Genomic DNA, 22,228 nt, shown 5'->3' with positions numbered 1-22,228 from the left:
TTTGTCATGAGCGTGCTGGGACGAAAGAAGAACGATTCAACCAGGCACATGCAAAGTTAAGAAATGTAATTGAGAGATTGTTTGGTGTTCTAAAAGCTCGGTTTCCAATTCTTAAACAGATGGCGCCTTTCAATCTCCATGTCTAATGGGACATAGTCATTGCATGTGTCGCTATCCACAACTATTTGAGAAGGGAATCAATAGTTGATACTCTTTTCGATGAATACGATGAATTTAATATGCAAGTGCCTAATGAAAATGTAGAAGTAGAGATAGAATTATTAAATAGGAATATGCATTGAACTACTTATGTTGATCCTAGTTATGTACTTGAACTATGTAGAATTGCTTGTTTGTTTGTAGTTCACTATTATGGTTATGTAGGTGAACAAACTTTTGTTTTATGTAAGGAAAATGGTTGTTAGGCGTTCTCCAATAATGTGTGCATGTGGGGCTAGATATATGGAACTTTACAAGGTTGGGACAAACGAAAATCCCGGAAGAGTGTTGTTGCGTTGTCCAATGTGGGAAAGGCATACACATTCCTTTTATTGGGTTGATGAACTGATTGTCGACCAAGTGGCAGAGCTCAAAGAGTTTAATCAACCCACTTCATGGCTTGTTAAATATCCAAATATCGCAACTGCTCGAGAAAGAGATGGCACTTGGATGCACATGCATCTCTTATATGCAATGTCATCCAGTTTATTATTATTGTTATTTTAATTTTTTTTGTTTATTATTGTTGTTGCAGTTGCATAGGGTAGTTATGGGACATATGAACAAATGTTAGTGGTTAGGATAAATATATGTATGATGTACGAGCATGTAGATGATGACAATCGCTTTATTATGTGTAAACCTATGTTTTGTAGTAAATGTTCTGTAACTTTTAATTTTTTATTATCTTTTATTTGTATTTTTTTTTGTTGAAGATTTTTTAATTAATTATAATAATTAATCTTATATTACTATAAGCTATTAAGTATTTAATTATTTTTATTCGTGTTAGTTCAATATTATTAGTTATTAATTAGTAACTATTAAGTTTTATTTGATTATTTTACTTTTTATTAAAATTTAATTTCTATTTGTTGTTGAAGATTTTTTTAATCAATATTATTAATTATTAATTAGTAACCATTGATTTTTATTAAATTTTATTCATTTTATTATTTTTAATAGCAAGTAATTAATTTTATTACTTTAATTATGTTATTTATTAGATATTAATTATTTTTTCATAATTATTCTGTATTTATTTCTTTTTTATTTGCATTAGTTCAATATTATTATAACTAATAGTTTTTATTAAATTTTAATTGTGTTATTATTTTTTAATAGTGAGTAATTATTTTTTATTATTTTAGTTATGTTATTTATTATTTATTAATTATTTTTGTAATTATTATGTATTTAATTATTTTTTATTCATGTTAGTTCAATATTATTATAACCATTAATTTTTATTAAAATTTAATCATTTTATTATGTTTTTAATAGTGAGTAATTATTTTTTATTATTTTAATTACGTTATTTATTTATTATTTGTCATAATTATTATGTATTTAATTATTTTTTGTTTGCGTTAGTTCAATATTATTATAACCATTAATTTTTATTAAGTTTTAATCATTTTATTATTTTTTAATAGTGAGTAATTATTTTTTATTAATTTAATTAAATTATTTATTATTTATTAATTATTTTTTTGTAATTGTTATGTATTTAATTATTTTTTTATTTGTGTTAGTTCAATGTTATTATAACCATTAATTTTTATTAAATTTTAATCATTTTATTATTTTTAATAGGGAGTAATTATTTTTTATTAATTTAATTATGTTATTTATTAATTATTAATTATTTATCATAATTATTATGTATTTAATTATTTTTTTATTCATATTAGTTCAATATTATTGTAACCATTAATTTTTATTAAATTTTAATCATTTCATTATTTTTAATAGTGAATAATTATTTTTTGTTAATTATTAAAATTTTCATAATTATTATATATTTTGTTTTTTTTGTATGATTTTAATATTATTTTGAAATTAGTAAATTATTTTATTTGAAATAATACAAATTCAGCTTAAATTTAACAAATGGTTTGTTCCGTATTCAGAGCTTCTATAAACATAAGGATATAACTTTTTTATCCTTTATATCAATAAATAATAATATTATATGATAACGAAAAGGATATAACTTTTTTGAGAAAATATCCAATAAGGGTAGTGGGCACTGTTGCTCGTCTTCCTCCTAGAGACTCTGTATTCGGTGAATGAAACTTGAACGATGAGAGAAACCCAATGAAAAACAACTGTTAAGGAAATTTCTTGAGCTCGACCAACCGATTTTACCCAAGAAATTTGCTTTATTTTATTATGGCTGGTCTCAGACCAGTTTTGAATCTTGAGCCTGGAGTCCTGACTCCTGAACTACATCAACGTGGTTATTGAACCAGAACCAAATGGACATTTTTTCGGTGGAACAAACCAACTGGACTCGCTAAGTGGGTAAATCTGTCAGAACCAGGTATTGCCATTTGCCACTCCCCTCTCCTGAACCTGGATGTTACCTTCTCTCATTCGCTATACTCAAATGCACTTGTGCTAGAGCCAACAAGAGATATGCTTGTCGAAGCTTGGAGCGGCTAATCATCCAGTTTTGTTGACGAAGCAGGGAACACGAGAGCATGTATCTTGCTGGCAGAGAGGGGAGATTGGAACCTAGCAGGCTTAGTTGCAAAAGGTTGCTTTCTTGGTTGGCATGCAAGAGTTTCTGGCAGTGGTGATGGACAAAGACTTTGGAGGGAGAAGAAGAGCAGAGGTTATCGACGGTGCTTTGTATCAGATGTTAATGACAAGAGGAATGACAAGCAGTTCACATGGCCGGCTTGTGTTGATTTTCATCTTGCCTTCAAAGGACAAAGACCACATCCTTATCTTCATTTTCATTTCTCATTCCAGTATTGTCTGAATCGAATCTTCTACCTTTCTTTAAATTTGTGTTGGGCTTTTTGATTCTTCAACTGGGTCTCCTCTTCTTTCTGGTTTGATGGGTTTCTTTCGTTTCCTCCCCTCAACTTTGGTTCTCGGTTCTTCGGGTGTTTGCTTTACAGAGTTTATTGTACTTTAGAAACCTATCTATTGGGGTGCTGAGAAAATCCACTGATTGCAATTGTTTTTCTTCTAGAAAGCAGAAGCATTTTCTCAACCATACTACAAATGTAACTACCATTCGTCATAGTCAATTCTCGCCTGTTGGAGGAAAGAATGAAGAAAAGATATCGGTTGATAGTGCTACGAGTTTAAAATCAGAGAATTCCTGGAAATTGAAATACGAAAGAGGTGGAAAAGATCGTGAAGGCTCTAAAAAGACCGTTCGTATGAACACAGAGGAGATGAGCAACAGTATCCAACGGACGAGATGACAGTTGGATTTTAAACTAGTCTGAGACACTTTCTCGATGCCGGTGACTGATTATCAGCGACGCTTTCTCGATCATGCATCGACCGATTATCAGCGACGCTTTTTCGATCACCGAAGACGACAGTCAGAGGCATAGTCGAAGGAGGCGGCATCGGACGACTCTGATGATATTATCTTTTTTATGATATTATTTTGAAAAAGTTAATTTATTTTTAAAGTTTTATTAAATATATTATTTTTATTGATATTAGAGGTCAAAAGTTCCTTATCTTTTTAACTTTTCAAACTTCGCTTCGCATTTCAGATGAAACGCCACGTAAGAGAATAGCAGCCGAAGGGAGAGGAGAAAGGGGTCGGGCGAGAGGAGAAAGTTTCGAAAGAGGGAGAGACTTTCGAGAGAGAGAAAATTGGGACTGAAGGAGAGGAATTTGGAAGGGGAAAATCTCTAAGAGTTTTTCCTTCGAGCTGCCGAATTGAGAATTGGAGAGAGAGTTTCAGGAGAGACCGAGAGAGGGGAGAAAGAAAAAAAGGGAGGCGAGAGAGAGTTTCAAGAGAAAGAGACTGAGAGAAGAGAGGAAGAAACTAATAAAATCTAATGAAAACTGAGAAAGAGAGGAAGAAAGTCTGACAGAGAGAGAAGAGCGGCGATTCAAAGCAAAATCCACGATCCCCATCTCCCTTCCGCGGCCATCATCCTTCGTCCGGCGGATCTTCGATTGGCTCTGCCGTCGACCTACCACAGCTCTGCCGTTGAAGTCTCAACCTACCACTGCTCTGCTGTCGACCTGCTCCCACTGCCACTACCGAACTGCCGAACTACGAGTTCCATATAATTCATCGAGCTCTCCGAACCCAAGCTTCGCCAGTCCTGCGAATACCGGCATCGTTGTTCCTTGTGAAGGTCACAAGAGGTAAATCTTCTACCTCACCATTTTTTATTTTTTAGTCTTTTTTCTGCTGGTTGAATAATAAAGTCTGAATAATGTAGCTTTGATTTCTTTATTTAAGCTTCTTGCTATCGGCTTATAAGCTCGTTGCAGTTTATCTTTTTTTTTTTTTTTTTGTGGTGGGAGGGGGGGGGGGGTTAAGAATCGTGTATTATTGGCATTCGGAGAAGGAGGTTGTCTCACTCTCTCCACTCCTCAGACTTGCCAACTGAGTCCGAAGGTGGGGATTCTCACCCTTTTGCACAGGTCCCTGCGTCCAAAAGGGGTTGGTCTGAAGGAGAGGGAGGGGAATGCGTTTTCAATAGCACCCTTCTAATTTGCTAGAAAATATAGATTCCCCATCCGCTGAGCTGCAGTATTTCTTTGTTTTAGAAATAAAATTAATTAAATAAATCAGAGAAGGGAAATCCAGTATTCACCCTGACCCGAGAGAGGAGTACCTAACCCCTTCCCTCTCTCTTTCTCAACTTACCTAGAATGGCCTTGTCCTCGCTAAATGGTATGGAGTCGCTATTTATGACGATGTATTTTGTGAAATCCAATCGGCCATGAAGTGAACTGCCAGAGAGGGATATTTTTTTGACGTTCACATTTGTGTTGAGTGGTCCTTTCTTATGAAGGTGACAATTGTACTAGTTTTCTTTAAAGTTAATGAAAATTACTGTTTCCTATAAAAAAATGAAAGTTAATATCTTAACTATAAGACTTAATGAGAAGGAAATGAATGAGATGAAAAGTGGTAGCTCAAATTACATTTTTTGCCTCCAAGATTAGAGAATGACCAAATTCAGTAATAGGGGTGTTTTAGTTAAGAGCAGTATTCAATGTAATATAATAAGAGTTAATACTTTAAATGTAAGATTTAGTGAGAGGAAATTGAATGGGTGAAAAGTAGTAGTTCAAATTACCTTTCTTTACTTTTGAGTTTGAGAGGAACCAAATTAAAAAAGAGGTATTTTAGTCAAACAAAAGCTTCGCATTTTCGTTCGTACTTTTAATAGTAGTATAGATTTTTATATGGGGTTTCTTTGTATTGGTTTGTTATTATAGTTCCTTAGATGTTTTTATGTTTTATTGTTTATGTAGCAATGGGTTCGAATGAGGTGGGCTCTGGAATGAAGGAATCTTCCAAGGTTGGGATTGGTAATGGAACCTATGGTGCTGTTGTACTTGGAGGAACTTTTGATCGATTGCATGATGGACATCGACATCTTTTGAAGGTAGTTCAAATGCTCCATTTTGCCTTCAAGAAATTTGTAAATTGTTTGAATTCAATCAATTTGGGAACTATTTGTTTCTTAGATGCTGAGAAACTTGAAATGGTTTTGGACCTTTTGGTTAGGCATCAGCAGAGTTAGCCAAGGATCGGGTTGTGGTGGGAGTGTGTGATGGACCAATGCTGGTCAAGAAAGAGGTTGGGTTTTATATTTTGTAATTCATCTAATTTATGGTTTCACAATTGATAGTTCTTCAATAAAAGAGAAGTAAAAAAACAAATTGTTTGTTTGCTTTCCTATAGCTGGCACACATGATCGAATCCATTGAGATGCGGATGAAGGTTGTAAAGAACTACATAGAGGTAAAATTCAGGGAGATTTCTCTATATATTTTAACATTATTATTCATCTTAAATGGTAACCTGGAAAGCAGGTTATAAAGAACTACATGGGATGGCTGACTGCTTGGCTAAACAAGGGGTTTGTTGTGTGAGTAATCTGGTTGTTCAAGGGGCATTCTTGTCCCTTAAATTCTAATGAAAGGGGGTATTCCCAACTTCTTTTTTGGCTCCAAATCTTTCTCTTCAAACATTTCCTCTTCTCTCTTCTCTCTTTCCTTTCTTCTTTTTCTTTCCTCCTTTTCTTTTATCCTTTCTTTCTGTAAACCTTCTTGGTATCATAGCTCTCCCTAGAGGAAGGTTCGATTCACAGGAGTATGGCAGACTACTAACATCATTATTGCTGACTGTTGACATTAGCAAGCTGTACAGTTGACGTTTCTGTTGGGTGCTGGAAATCCTAGGATTTATTCAAGTATGATTTTAGACAGATTTTGGTGAAGGTTCCATACTAGTTGTCGTGGATTTCATATTTTTTAGGGTTTTTTCTTAGAAAATCGAAAAAACAGTCTTGCCTTTGAAATGATCTTTGGTGCTACTGAGATTTTTGTTTTTGAATATGTGATTCTTGTATTGTATGGTCTTTGTGATATTTCTGAACTCACCTAACCAAAAGTGGTTTCACTTGATCTGGTGGGATATTGAGCTTCTCGTAAGCTTTTTCCTTCCTCATATTTTCCACCCAAGCTCTGCTTGTGTTTTATCTGCTTTTGTAGATTGGTGGTGGTTGTTGGAAGCCACTCTTGGTGTTTGTGTGGCGTGTGTGTTGGGAAGCTTCAATGACGAGTACGGAGGAGTCCAAAAGTAGTGATAGTTCTAAGGAGATATCTGAAAACTTGTTTGGACTTGGTGACAGTCCTGGTCTTGAACTTACCTTAGTCAAACTTGATGGAAATCAATTTTCTAGAATGCTCTCAGTTCACAAAAAATTGCTAGGCATGGGAAGATGTGTTATCCAACTGGAGACGAGAAGAAGCCGTCTCTTGAAGATCCCATGTTCCCTAGATGGAAGCAGGAGGACCATACAATTATGATGTGGCTGGTAGGCTCTATGCAGCCACACATTGCTAAGAACTAAATGTTCCTGTCAATGACAAAAAAACATATGGGGTAGAGTTTATGCTACTTACTCCCAAGTTCACAATACTTCTAATGTTATTGGCTTTGTAGAGAAGCCAACAATCTTTGATGGGGAGAAATCAGTGGTATTATTTTTTTCTGCTCTTCAGTCACTATGGAAGGAAATTGATCATCTTGAGGAACTCGAGTGTAGAGATTCCTTTCATGGAGGGCAATGTAGGAAGCACAATGAGAAGCTTAGGGTTTTTGAATTTTTGACTGGGCTGAATCCTAAATATGATTTTACATGATAATATATTCTTAGTAACAATGTTGTTACACTTTCAGCTGCTTACTCTTTGGTTCAAGGTGAAGAAAGTAGAAGGGAAGATATGATGCGATCTCATCCTATTGAACATCCAGCCATGGTGGTGTATTCTAAGCACAAGTTTAGTAGTAGTTCAACGGAGCCTCAAATCATAAACGGTGATGAGGTTGTGCATGATCACTGTAAGAGACCTAAACATACAAGGAATGGGTGTTGGAATTTACACCCTGAATTGAAACCCACAAAATTTAAAGGAGGCAAGAAAGGTGGTGCTCATGTTGCTACTAGTTCAAAGAGTTCAGCTACAATTCAACCTGTGGGTCCTAGCCATGGGGAATCCTTAACTGCTGTCAGGGCTAAAACAGATAAGCTCAGTCAACTTCTTTCCAGGTTGCAAAACAACAGCAAAACTAGTACCTCTGATCCTATTGGTGTTGGTCCTTTCACAGCTTTTGCTAAGTCAGGCAATTCTTCCTTTGCCTATCATGCCACTACCACTTCACCTACTTTTTGGCTTATTGATTTGGGTGCCTTAGACCATATGACAGGTATTTTTACTTGTTCATTCTTATAATTTGTCCTCTAGAAGGGAGAATTCACTCTAGTGAATGGGTTCTATATCCCTATCTCTAGTGTAGGAGATATTGCCAAGAAGTTTGTGGATCATTTTAAATCGATTTATAGAAGACACTTGGATGAGAGGTTGGAAATGGAAGGGGTAGATTGGCCAAGATTGGATGAAGATCAGTTTAGGTGGCTGGAAAGAAATTTTGAGGAAGAAGAGATTAGGAAGGTAGTGTTCTTAATGGGTGGATCTAAAGCTCCATGCCTAGATGGTTTTACAATGGCCTTTTACCAAGATTGTTGGGAGGTGATAAAAAATGATCTTTGTAAGGTTTTTAATGAGTTTGTAGATAAGCATATAGTCATCCATAGTATTAATGCTACTTTCTTGTGCTATCCATCCTAAAAACTTTAGGCCAATTAGTTTGTGACTAGTATTTGCAAAATCTTGGCCAAGGTCTTGTCTTTGAGGATTAAAGAAATCCTTTCCTCCATCATTTGTTAGGCCCAAGGGGCATTCATTCAAGGACGACAAATAATTAATCAGATCCTGATTGCCAACAAATGTGTGGAGGAGATGAAGAGGTCTAAGAAAAGAGGCTTTTTCTGTAAGGTCAATCTTGAGAAAGCCTATTACTTGGTGGACTAGCAGTTCCTGGTAGAGGTTTTGAGGAAGTGTAGGTTTGGGAAAAGATGGTGTAGTTGGGTGTTTGGTTGTGTTAACTCTTGTCACTACTCCATCCTAGTAATGGGGTGGTAATTGGTAAGGGATTTTTTTCTAGCTAGTAGGGGTATTAGACAAGGGTTGATAGGGAATATGTGATAAGGGGATGGAGAATAGGCACAAACAGAATTCCAGTAACTCATCTTTAGTTTGTGGGTGACTTGATGATTTTCTATGATGGAGGCTATAGTGAGAAGGTGGGAAACTTGAAAGGGATGATTAGAGCCATCGAAGGAGTTTTCAATTTGAAAATCAATTTCGAAAAGAGCTGTATAGCCATAATCAATTTGGACTTTAAGGAGGTTGAGGCTGTTGTAGATTGTCTTGATTTCTCCATTTCTTCCTGGCCTATGTCCTATTTAGGGTTTTGTTAGGGGCAAACCCTAGGGAGAGTAATTATGGACCCCACTTGAAAAGAGATTATCTTTGTGGAAGAAAAATTATATCTCATTTGGTGGGAGGATTACCTTGACAAGAGCTATCCTCACGAACCTACCTACTTACTACCTCTCTATCTTTAGGATACCGCTCAAGGAAGTGAAGAAACTTGGAAAGTGATGAGAGATTTTCTTTGGGAACCGGGAGAAGGTGAAAAAGACCAATTAATTAGTTGGGAGGTTGTAGGTAGAAGCAAAGAGGAAGGAGGATTAGGGCTAGGGAATGTGCTTAAAAGGAATTCAGGTTTTTTAGGGAAGTGGTTGTTGCAGTGGCCTTTGGAGTGAGATAGGCTTTGGCACAAAGTGGTGAAGAGTTTTCATAGATGTTCAGAGAGTGGATGGGGATGATGGTGCATCAAGGAGGCGATGGACAGACCTAAAGCACTAGGGCTTGGATGGTTTACTATGGCTTTCTATCAAGATTGTTGGGAGATTCTAAACCAGGATATTATGAAAGTGTTTGATGAATTTTTTGGGAGGGGTGATAAATTCGGAGTTGAACTCTACATTTATTGCTCTAGTCCCAAAGAAAGCTGGAGCTTGTCAACCAAGAGATTGGGGTGGGTTAGGAATTTGAAGATGGTAGTGCAAAATTTGAAAAGTATCAAATCTGAAGGTTTTGATAAGAGTTGTGTAGTGGAGATTAACATGGAGGAGAGCGAGAAGAGAGAAAGGGCTGAAATTTTGGGGTGTGAGGTTTCTCAATGGCCATTGAAGTATTTGGGGTTGCCTCTTGGGGACAACTTGGGGAATGATAGATTTTGGAGCCCAGTAGTTGACAAATTCACTAAAAGGCTGGTTTCTTGGAAGAAGAATTACTTATCCTTGGGGGGCAGAATCACTTTGATTCAGTCCACTTTGGCTAGCTTGCTAGTGTACACTTTATATGTTTTTAGGATCCTTGAGGGTGTAAGTAAAAGGTTAGAGAAGATGATGAGGGATTTCTGAGTATACATGGGCTTGCTGATGATGGGTGGGACTTTGGACTGGTGGCAAGGACTACTAGAACTTCTGCCCGGAAGTCCATACATGCCATTCTCCCTTCGTTCTTGCAACACATCAAGTTTGACCTTTGCTCTAACAACCCGGTGAAGTTCTTGGAAAACCTTTGGGTGGGAGAAGTTCCATTGAAAGATAAGTTTCCATCCTTATTCTCCATCTCTTAGTTTAAAGGGGAACTTGTGTCTTCCTTTTTGGTCCCTTCTGAGTCTACTTTTGGGTTTGATTGGGGTTTGGGTTTTAGAAGAGGTCTTAGGGAATGGTGCTATGGAGTTAGTCCAGATTTTGAATGGGGTGGTTCTAGATCCATCAAAAAGGGATAATAGGATTTGGACCTTAAACCCCTTTGGTTTCTTTTCCTGTGCCTCATTTTTAATCATTGGTGTACTCTGCTAATAGTAGCCTCTAGAATTTTCTTGTGAAGGAAGTTTGGGGTAAACCGATCCCTCCGAGGATTGGAGCTTTATGTTGGGAAGCCTTCTTGGAAAGATGTAATACCTGTGATATTCTCCAAAGGAAAAGGCCTAATAAGTGCTTGTCTCCTCATTGGTGCATCTTGTGCAAGGTTAATGTTATGGGCCCGCGCGTAGGATCTTGTCAGGGGTCGGTCCACCGGGAGAGACTCCTGTCTTCCCTTGCCCTTGTCCTTGCGTACAGACCCTATGGTGGCAATCGCGTGGTTGATTTGTCCAAGAGATCACCCGAACTCTCACTCTCCTTTTTGACTGCGAAAACTGAATACTTTATTTCAATTCGTGGCTCCTTAATTAGGAGATTATAGAAGAAAATTCCTAATTAAACTCAAACTCCAACTTGAACTCAAACGCCTAATTACCTACTCCTAATGGTAACACAATTCTTACTTAAGATAAGATAAAGATAAGGATAAGATAAAATAAGGGATAAGGGATGGGTGTAGTTGGCGGCGAGTTGGCGGGCATAACTGATGTGGTAAGATAAGTGTGGCCCCACCCTGATGGGCTGTCATGTGGGCCCTGCCCTGATGCTGTTGCCGGGCGGCACGCACGTCTTACAGTGCTGCTGTCGGGCGGTGCGTGCTTCGTGCGTCTCGGTGGTGTGTGCTGCGTGTTGCCAGGCGGTGCGTGCTGCACGCTGTCGGCGGTGCGTGCTGCTGTGCGGCGCTGCCAAGTGGTGCCTACTGCTGTGCGGCCCGCTGTGCGTGCTGCTGCCTATGACTACGCCACAGTGTGCTGCCGGATGGCGTGCCCATAACATCACACCCCTCCCAGACTACGAGCTTGTCCTCAAGCTCGAATTCCGGATACATGGCTTGGAACTCTATGAATGGATCAAACGGCCGCACACTATTTCTCAATCCACCAACAGTATGAACAACAGGGACTGCTCTGTAGCTCAGTGCATCAAGCTGTATTTGACACAGACCCCAGCCCCCATTTTTTAGTTTCCAGCTCCCAGGTGTAACCATGGCTTACAATGACTATGCGATCTGCTGCACTCAGGCCAGCCGCAAGGACATTGAAGTGCTTCCCACCTCCTGGGTCATATAGTTTGAAGTAGTTTTGTGGAAGATCTCCATAACAAAAATCGCGTATTGGACCACAGCCCCGATGTGCTATGTTGTGGATCACAGGAACGCACCGGGTATACTTACAGAAGGGAACCTCAAGAGCAGCCTTACAGAAGCGAACCATGCATTTTAAAATATCCCCTCGGCCTCCCCCATATGTATTTTTCTCAATATTGCGGAACATAAGGCTGTCTATGAACACAAAATCCATGCCATCAATATAAGCTTGAGAGAAAGTTACCTCTATACCCTGCCCCTCCACCTTACATCTCTTGTGCACTCCTATTTCTTGGATTTCTGCATAGTTACCATATTGTGGTGCCGCAACCATAACTCTATGTCCACGCCGAGCCAAGGCCTTCAGTAAAGCCCCAACAACATCGCCAAGCCCACCTGTCTTCGTCAAAGGAGCGCATTCTGCAGGTTCTACTATAATGTTTGTGACATTGTCCCCGACCAAAGGAGGAGACTTTACAGTTTCATCCTCCGTGCGCTGATCCTTGGAAATAACTGCGGCTGTAGGGGCAGTGATCTGTTGTTCGCTGGATGCCTCTGCCTAGTCCGGACGACGTCTGTTGGTGTTGGCGATTCCCTTAGAACTCATTTCTTTGTTGGAGAGGAATGCTTTCAGCAGGCGTCGCATCTCCCGGACGTCTTCCCTGACTTCACGAACCTCCATGCTGGTTTCTGCTAGCCTATGTTCCAGTTCGTTGACCTTGATTGATAGCTGCTCCATATCGCCCGTGACGTTTGGCTCTGATACCAAAATGTTATGGGCCCGCGCGTAGGATCTCGTCACGGGTTGGTCCACCGGGAGAGACTCCCCGTCTTCCCTTGCCCTTGCGTACAGACCCTATGGTGGCAATCGCGTGGGTGATTTGTCCAAGAGATCACCCAAACTCTCCTAATGGGTGATTTGTCCAAGAGATCACCTGAACTCTCCTCACTTTCTTTTTTGACCGCAACAATTGAATACTTTATTTCAATTCGTGGCTCTTTAAATAGGAGATTACAGAAGGAAATTCCTAATTAAACTCAAACTCCAACTTGAACTCAAACTCCTAATTACCTACTCCTAATGGTAACACAATTCTTACTTAAGATAAGATAAAGATAAGGATAAGATAAGATAAGGGATAAGGGATGGGTGTAGCTGGCGGCGAGTTGACGGGCATAGCTGATGTGGTAAGATAAGTGTGGCCCCACCCTGATGGGCTGTCATGTGGGCCCCGCCCTGATGCTGCTTCCGGGCGGTGCGCACGTCTTACGGTGCTGCTGCCGTGTGGTGCGTGCTGCTGCCGTGAGGTGCATGCTGCTGCCGTGTGGTGCGTGCTGCTCGCTGCCGGGCGGTGCATGCTGCGCGCTGCCGGGCGGTGCGTGCTGCGTGCTGCCAAGCGGTGCGTGCTGCTGTGCGGCGCTGCCAAGCGGTGCCTGCTGCTGTGCTATCGGATGGCATGCCCATAACAGTTAATGGTGAAAGCCCCTACCACCTACTAGTTTCATTCCCTTTCAGTTCTGCTATTTGGATTTGCTTTATGGATTTATTTGGTTGCATGTGGTCCTCTCCCTCAAGCATACAAGGTTTGTTTGCTGCTTCTTTCTTTAGGTGGCCGAAAAAAAGAGGTAAAATCATGTGGAGATGTTTGAAAGCTGCCATATGCTGGACACTGCGGGAAGAAAGAAATCAAAGAACCTTCTCTGAGAAAGAAGGAAAGAAAGAAAATTGCCTCCTTTGTGCTGGACACTGTGTTTGAAAGCTGCCATAAGCTGCCATATGCTGGACACTTTGGAGATTTTGAACAGTTGGAAGGAAGTTGCCTCCTTTGTGCTGACTAGATCTTTGGTGTGTCCCGTGTGGTCTCCCCAATCCCCGGGGTTCTTGAAGTTAAACTTTGATGGGAACAGTGAAGGCAACCTAGGTCCATCAAGTGTTGGGGGTGTAATCAGAGATGAAAGTGGGAAGGTGGTTGCTATATATTCTGGTCCCATTGGGTTGGGGGGACTCTCTGAGAGCTGAAATGTTCGCTTTGTTAGTAGGACTAAGGAAAGCGAAGGAGTTGAACATCCAAAAATTGATTATTGAAGGAGACTCACGGCTAGTGTTAAATTGGTTGAGGAAAGGTAATGGATTTTGGATCTATGCAAATGAGAGAAGAGAGGTTATGTGGCTGTTGAGGGGAATGGACACCCAGGTTCTTTGGGTGAAAAGAACCACAAATACCTTTGCTGATTTCTTGGAAAAACAAGGTGTGGGTAGGGGTCAATTGTTTTGGGCTATTCTGTAATGTTCTTGTAATATGGGGGAGAGTTAAGTCTTTTTATCTCTCCGTTAAGCTTGTTTGTATTCTTGATTTCTCTTAATACTATTGAATTATTTTATTGATAAAAAAATCATTACAACTTTATTTTATTTTTGGTTTTGATATGACCCAGAAATTTGACATGCAGTTCACAGACTTACAACATCGTTCATACACTTGAACATCAACAAAAGAGACTAGTGTTCATTAAGCAGAAAACATTAACAGTTGGTCAGTTCTTCGAGAGACCGCCGACTCTCCCAAACACTCACAATATTCTTTACTCAAAGAAAAACATGCCACCCCCTATCCCCCAAAGCCCCTTCTTATACTCTTCTGATAGCATAACTGACTCCCTCTATAAATGCCCAGCTGGCCTAGTTATAAATGCCCCCAAACTCTTCTTTTTTCATAACTGACATAGCTATAAATGTCCCAAGACTCCCCCTATTCCCTCCAGCTATAATTGCCCTCATGTGATTAATTGTTCAATTATTCCCCCCCCCCCCCTTAGCTGATTGTTGACCTTTCCTCTTCCTGGCATACGTAAGGTTAATTGGGGCCTATCATTTCCCGCCGCCCAAAGTCTAACCTTGTCCTCAAGGTTAAAATGAGGAAACTGGTCTCGAAGTAAGTCAAAAGGCTCCCTAGAATCTTCAAAATCAGGTAGGTCCTGCCAATGAATGAGCACTTCCAACCAGTAACTCCAGGCATAGTGGATGGACGCACACCGCGCACGGCAGCAGGATAATGGAGCTTTGCAACTCTTCCAGTCTCTGAATAAAATTCCTTCTTTCTTTGAAAGCTAGACCTTTTCAATCTCTTGACTGCTTCCCTTGTTCCATCAGGTAAAAGCCCACTATATGTGCCACCAGTCTTGGCATTTCCAACAAGACCGTTTCCTTCACTGAAATTCTTTGTAATTGGCCTCAGTTCCTCGTTGCTGAAGACTTTCCATGATGGGGTAATTGATGTAGATGTTGATGGATTAGATGCTTTGCGAGACCTTCTGTGCCTTTTGCTCCTCCTGTATGCAAGCAACCAAATTACAACAACCAATGTTGTGCAAAGGATCATTCTATTAACAGTTGCAAGGATGATAAGATATTCCTTGTGGCGGCGTAGGTGGTAGCATTTGTTCTCTATATCAAGCATACAGATGAACTCACGAGAGTTGTTGCATCTCTCACCCACAAGGGTTGGCTGGCCATTAGTCATCGATGTACAAGTATTGATTAGATTAATGCCTTTGCATGATGAATTGGAGCCATTGGAGTGAAATGGTGCCCCAGGGGAGATGGACTCATTCCAATGTGTTGCATTGTCAGACCACTTCCAACTAAAACCACCTATAGAATTGAAGCCTCTTCCTTCAACCCAGCAGCCTCTTGCTGTATTAGTGCAGAGTTTTCCAGCAAAACTTAGTTCCTTGGCTGATGTCAGTGCTTCCAAGTGCCCATTATAATCCCTACATTGGGACTCTGATTCATCCTAATAACTGGAGTTTTCTATCAGCCCAAAACACTTGCTCTTATTCAGACTGATTACCAGCAGGTCTCGTAGGGGAGCAGAGAGCACATCGAATTGGCGACGATATTCCTTAACAGTAGAAGACTGATGTAACGAGAAAAGCTGCTCTTGTAAATTACCCTCTTGAGTTGAGCGAAAATGTTCAAGGAGGAGCTCTTTAAATTCTGTCCAACCACGAAAAGGTCGCTGACCATCTTCCCAGTAATACCACGCCAGTAATACCACGCCGGAAACAAGCCATTAATCTCAAAATAGCTCTAGGCGCAAAAAAGCCAGCCGTCTGGATTTTTCCCATCAAAGATAGGTAACTCCAACTTCCGAGGAAGTGAATTAGAAGTATGTTCCGGGACTGATATTGAAGAAGACGTCAAGAAAGCTGCACTCTTCCCTATGTCAGCCGCATGACTCGATGCGACTAAAGGAGGAGCAATGCCAGTTGTAGACAAAGGAGCTGAATAGGCCTGTTGCTGAAGCAACAAATCAAATCGTCTCGCCAGATCTTGAACACCTCCTTCCAGAGATTGTACCGAGCTTTCCAGAGACGAGATCTTCGAAAGTCCATCTGCTACCTTTTCTGGATCGAGTTGCTGAATCTCAGTGCGTAAGCCATCCATCTCCACACGAAATTCGGAATGCAGAGAAGTCAAGCGTTCTTCAAAACCCTCCACCTGTGATGCCACTTCCTTAACCGTCACCATGGCCGAGGAAAGACGAGCTCTGATACCACTGATATGACCCAGAAATTTGACACCCAGTTCACAGACTTACAGCAGCGTTCACACACTCGAACATCAACAAAAGAGACTAGTATTCATTCAGCAGAAAACATTAACAGTTGGTCGGTTCTTTGAGAGACTGCCGGCTCTCCCAAACACTCACAATATTCTTTACTCAAAGAAAAACATGCCACCCCCTATCACCCCAAAGCCCCTTCTTATACTCTTCTGATAGCATAACTGACTCCCTCTATAAATGCCCAGCTGGCCTAGTTATAAATGCCCCCAAACTCTTCTTTTTTCATAACTGACAGCTATAATGCCCCAAGACTCTCCCTATTCCCTCCAGCTATAATTGCCCTCATGTGATTAATTGTTCAATTATTCCCCCCCCCCCCCCCCCCCCCTAGCTGATTGTTGACCTTTCCTCTTTCTGGCATATGTAAGGTTAATTGGGGCGTATCAGGTTTTTGAAGATTCTTGAAGATATTTTTAAAAATGATCAGATTGTTCTTGATGTAGAAAAACAAGAATTCTTTATGTAATTTGTTATATTTAGATAGCAAGAGCATATAGAAATATTGAATACTAAATGTCAACACTAAACTCATAAATGGGGAGGATGAAATGATGACACTACATTCTGTTAGTTTTCATTGGATGTTCCAAAATCTAGTTATGGTAAGTACTAGAGGTCCTTGATGCTGTATTTGGGATTAATGAGATTCAGCCTTGTAGGAGATTTATGGGATTCCTATTTATTAAGTCCTCTTGATTAAAGGAGTAGCTGAATAATTCACAGTTTCTTTCTGATTATTTCCCATCAAAATTGTTTTGTTAGAAGGAGATCTTTCAAGTTTAAAGCATAATACACCATGTAGCCTTTCCGGATAGCAATTATAAGCATCATTCTACCTGATTGCCTTCTCTTGCATTTGTTTTTCATCAATTTCAGGCCTTAAAATGACTAGAATGCATAATTGGGTTAAACCATGACTCAATAAATTGCTTCATTAGCATGTATAACCAGATCTTATGTTCTTTAGGCTCAGTTTGGAAAGAATACAAATACAAATGTGTAGAGTGCAAAACCTTGTATTTTGTATTATTTTGTATATATTTGCAATGTACATATTTGTATTTGTACTCTTGCCAAACTAAGCCTTAAGGATTAACTTGCCAATATATTATGCTTTTATGTACTATTAGACATACAGACAATAATGTATATTTGCACTGTACATATTTGTATTTGTATTTGTACATATTTGTCTTGGATATAAGACGTGCAGACAATAATGGTATTTCTCTGTCTCCTTTGGTCATGATTGCAGTCCATCAAACCAGGACTAACAGTGCAAGTCGAACCTATCATTGATCCATATGGGCCATCAATTGTTGATGATAACTTGGATGCCATTATTGTCAGGTACATGTACAATATTTATGCATAATGAATGTGGCTTTTTGTTGTGTCTAAGTATCCTGTAAACTCAACATTTTATTTACTAGGTTATACGTAAATTTTATATGCCCAATATGAAGCAGAAATTTACTTGCATTTGATGTCAAGCACAATGTTCTTGCAGTGTGTACTTGTAGTTGTCAAAGTGCCTAGAAGAGTCCATCTGGTAGTCTTGGCTGGTCATGTAGGTGATTTCCTAGTAACATGGGCAGCTAATGATAAAATATCTATTTAGTGGTTTCTCTCATTATCTAACCGAGACTAAATCAATAAATATGTAATACTAATATATACTAAATGTATATTTCTCATTAGGGTGATCATGGGCTGGGTCAGGCTGGGCCCTTTCCAGGCTTAAGGGCTATAGCCCAGGCCCAGCCCAGCATGAACTCTGGGCCTGAAAGGGCTTTGGGCCATGTCCCCATGTCCCTATATGCATTATATTTAATATATAATATTTTATACTATATGATATTATTATATCTAATATATTACCTGCCATTTTATAATTTTTATATATAATGTAGTCATAAAATATAAAATAAAACATACATTTTATGCATTTATAAATTATATATGTAATGTATTTATATATTGCAGTCCAGGCTGGCCTGAACACAAAATTCGAGCATAGGCCTGGAAATTTGTGGACTAGGCAGCCTAGGCTAGGTCAGGCCAGGCTGGAAATGATCACTATTTCTCATGCTTAAAAAAAGCATATATTTTCATATTATTGATAATGTCTAGAACTTAGGGTCCAATTGGTTCACAAGAACAGGGGTCTGGAATCGGATTCAGAGTGGTCCATGCCAATTCCAACTATTTGGTTGGGCAGAATCGGAATCCCAACCCATTTGAGGGAGTGACCATTCTCTGCCCCTCCCATGGGAATGGAACTCCATTCCAGATGATTCCGATTTTGATTCCAATTCCCATCTCAACCAAACAGGTAGTGGGAATAGACCATTCCGATTCCGTTTCCAATTCCAACTGCAAACTGAAGAGACCCTTACAAGAATAAAGAAGCAAAAACACATGCACACATGACACAAATGAAAAATGGCTTTCAATCTACACATATTATATTTAATATATAACAACTTATATTATATGACATGTGATAAAAGTATAAAATATATTATAACTTGTATAAATATAAAATATTATATATGAAGACCTATTTAGTTTGCAGAATAGGGATCTGGAATCGAAATCAGAATGGGTTGTTCTGATTCCTACTGTTTGGTTGGGCAGAATCGGAATCCTATTCCCATTCCTGCTGGAATGGCATTCTCCATTTGAGGGAATGACAATTCCCTTCCCCTCCCTTTGGAATGAAATCCCATTCCAGCTTATATTCCAATTCTGATTCCAATTCCTGTCTGAACCAAACAGACTATGGGAATAGACTCTTCTGATTTCAATTCTAAAAAATCTGGTTCTGACTGACCCAAATGGACCCTAATATATTATCTGCCATTTAATAATTTTTATAAATTATATATGTAATGTATTCACATATTGCAGCTCAGGCCTGGCCTGTGCTGGGCCTGAACACAAAATCCATGAACAGGCCAGGAAATTTGTGGGCTAGACTAGGCCAGGCAGGAAATGATGACCCATATTTCTCGTGCTTACCAAAAAACATATGCTTCATTTTATTGATAATGGCAAGTATAGTTTTCAAGGCATCTAGGCAATTCTGGGCGACACTTGGGCGCCTAGTCACCTACGTGATAAAAACTTTATAATATAAAAAACTAACTGTTGGATACCATTCAGCATGTATATTAATTGAAAAAATAGCAATTCTCTTTAGTAAGAACATTAAATTTCCTCTAAAAATGTGGCAAATTGATAAAAAACTTTTACATATATTAATTTCATTATTTTCAAAAATTATACTACTATAATAAGTATTAAACAGAGCAATTTCATATCAATTAGCAGCTAAAGAAGGTTATAAACTTTATAGGATAAATATTCAAGAAATAATAGAATTATAAAGAGGTTATTTTTTTCCTATTCTCTCCTTAAAACCGTTTGATCTTTTAAATTTCAGTAGTAAAACATTAAAACAAAGTATAGTTGATATATACATATAGCATACAATAAAATCTTTTAACACATACATTAATAAGATACAACAATATAAATGATATTATAAAAGGTACCCACCTTGTCATTTTTGTTGCCTAGGTGGGCGCTTAGTTGCTAAAAGTCAAGGTGATTGGGCGAGGCACCCAGCCAAGGGCACCTAGTCGCCGAGGTGACGCCTTTCAATCTACATATGTAATCCATACATCTTGTTCAATAGGTCCACAGAAAAACAAAGAAAGGTGATGGAAAGAAAAGCACAATCAGCTACATAGGAAGGTCTATTCAATAATGTACATCGCATTTATTTATTTACTTAGATTCCGTTTAAACAAAGATGTTTTCATATTTTCATTATTAGATTTCATACATGGATAACATGATTGAGATGATCACAAAGGACCTTGAGATAGATTGCAGACCATAGGAAAATTTCTATTCAGTGATATATTCTTTTGATTGGTAACAGACAACCTTCATTAATTTAGAAATTAAATTAACAGTTCACAGCTCTTAACCAGAGCCAAATCCCACAATCATCTTATTAAGTACATGTTAGCGGTTAGCCCAAAAAATTGCTTCTTCAACACCCCTTGCTTAGCTAAGGTATCTTCTGATCTGTTAACCCACTTAAATGTAGTGTTGACCTCTCTTTCCGGCTTGATTTCTCCCATTACATGCCTATACACCCATGAACCCTCATTGTTATTGATCTAACCCACTACCAACATGGAATTTCCTTCTCTACTGTTATTGATCTAACCAGTATATGGTATTGTATCCGGCAAGTATCAGACCGGTGCAGTAGGCATGTATATGGTATTATATGCAACACTACATTGGCATTCCTTGATGTTTTCTAATTTCTATTGTGCAAATTTTCATGGTAATATGGCCATGCAGTAAAGAAACTCTGGGTGGTGGAATCTCTGTCAACAAGCGGAGAGCTGAGAGAGGTCTGCCACAATTGAAGGTGTAGTTTCCAGTTGTCATTAACTTCAAATATTTTCACCGTCCATGTTTTTTTTTATTTATTTTCATAACCACTTGTATACTATTTTTATTATTGGGTACCAGTATTGAGAAAGGAAAAAGTAGTACGAGTTACATGTGGAACTGAATTTGATTGGTTATATCCATCCATTTATTTCTGAATTTTATCGCACAGATTGAGGTGGTGGATCTTTTGCCCGAGGAAAGGAGTGGTGAGAAGCTCAGTTCAAGTGCATTGAGGAGACTTGAGGCTGAGAAAACCAAGCAGAACAAGGAGCACTCAGAGGAAAAAAGCAGTTAATGTTGTGTGAACGAATCCCGGGGTGAACAGAACAATATAGCAGGGAAAGTATGGCAGAATCAACGAGTTAACATTGGCAGCAGCAGGGTCAATGTTAAACAATTGACACGTATAGTAACATCAGAAAAAATTACATTCTGACTGCATGCAGTTGGGTTTTGGGATGGCTCAGTTTGGAAGGAGTACAAATATAAATATGTAGAGTACAAAACCTTATATTTTGTATGTATTTGTACTGTATATTTTTGTATTTACACTCCTTCCAAACTGAGCCGAAAGAACAAAAATGAGGTGCAATCTGCACTTTAAGAATATAGTTGCAGTTGCACCAAACAGAGAACGAGGAAGAATGATCCACGATAATTTGACATTTTTTGTTGTTTTTTCTTTCCTGTAAAAGTTGTTTGGGTGATGTTATTCTTTTTAGATGCTTGGAAAATTTGTGTTTCATTACCATGCTATATGGAGTCTTTAAGTGATTATTGACTTGCGCATTTCTTGTTTGTTGGAGTAGGGTTGGTCTCTTCTTCAATGCTTAATTGGCTGTTGTCCCCCTTACCCTCTAAAAGGCTGATTTCGTATGTCCAGAGCTTTTTCAGTTGTATGGTTTTGGTATGGTTAGTCATTGCAGTGTGTGGATGTTTTCTTAAATTTATCAAACAAGGTTTAAGTAATTACCAATTTATCAAGCCATTTTTTCCTCCTGAGCCCTTGTTTGGTATTGCTTATTTTAAGCACTTATTTAATAAGTACTTAAAATAAATGATGGGACTATACAATAAGTGAAAAATAAGCACTTATTAGTGTTTGACAAAAGAGGGAATAAGTGCTTATTTTCAAAATGAGTACTTGCTTAATAATCACTTATTCCAATTTTTTGGGACAAAATTGTTTCCATTGTTTTCTCAAAATCTCGTGTCTTCTCCATTTTATCTCCAATATGACCAACGGTGCTGACAGGTGACTCCAGGCTGAGAAATCATTCCAGGTAGATGAATCTCCTCTTTTTTTTTTTTGTCATTTTGTATTCTGTTTTGGGCAACTTTTCATGGATATAATTGTCATTTTACAAATACAAGGATTCGTTGGTTAAGCATCTCATCAAATGCTAACCTAAATAAATACTTAAAACAAGTGTAAGTAGTTTGAGAAATGACATTCT

General features: G+C 38.6%; 1 protein-coding gene across 1 annotated transcript; it reads left to right on the top strand.

The window, feature by feature from the left end:
* Positions 1 to 2,199: 2,199 nt before the first annotated feature.
* On the top strand, positions 2,200 to 21,560 carry COAD (4-phosphopantetheine adenylyltransferase). The gene is made up of 8 exons (XM_088955183.1): positions 2,200 to 2,545; positions 2,693 to 4,353; positions 5,476 to 5,609; positions 5,732 to 5,803; positions 5,909 to 5,968; positions 17,545 to 17,639; positions 20,676 to 20,745; positions 20,941 to 21,560. Exons 3-8 carry the CDS (start codon positions 5,478 to 5,480, stop codon positions 21,064 to 21,066), a joined length of 555 nt encoding a protein of 184 aa, XP_088811309.1. The 5' UTR covers positions 2,200 to 2,545; positions 2,693 to 4,353; positions 5,476 to 5,477; the 3' UTR covers positions 21,067 to 21,560.
* The last annotated feature ends 668 nt before the right edge of the window (positions 21,561 to 22,228 follow it).

Source organism: Nelumbo lutea, chromosome 7, assembly GCF_056320005.1.
Source record: "Nelumbo lutea isolate HS-2025 chromosome 7, American lotus-T2T, whole genome shotgun sequence".
Taxonomy (NCBI): domain Eukaryota; kingdom Viridiplantae; phylum Streptophyta; class Magnoliopsida; order Proteales; family Nelumbonaceae; genus Nelumbo; species Nelumbo lutea.
This window is presented reverse-complemented; position numbering and strand designations above follow the sequence as displayed.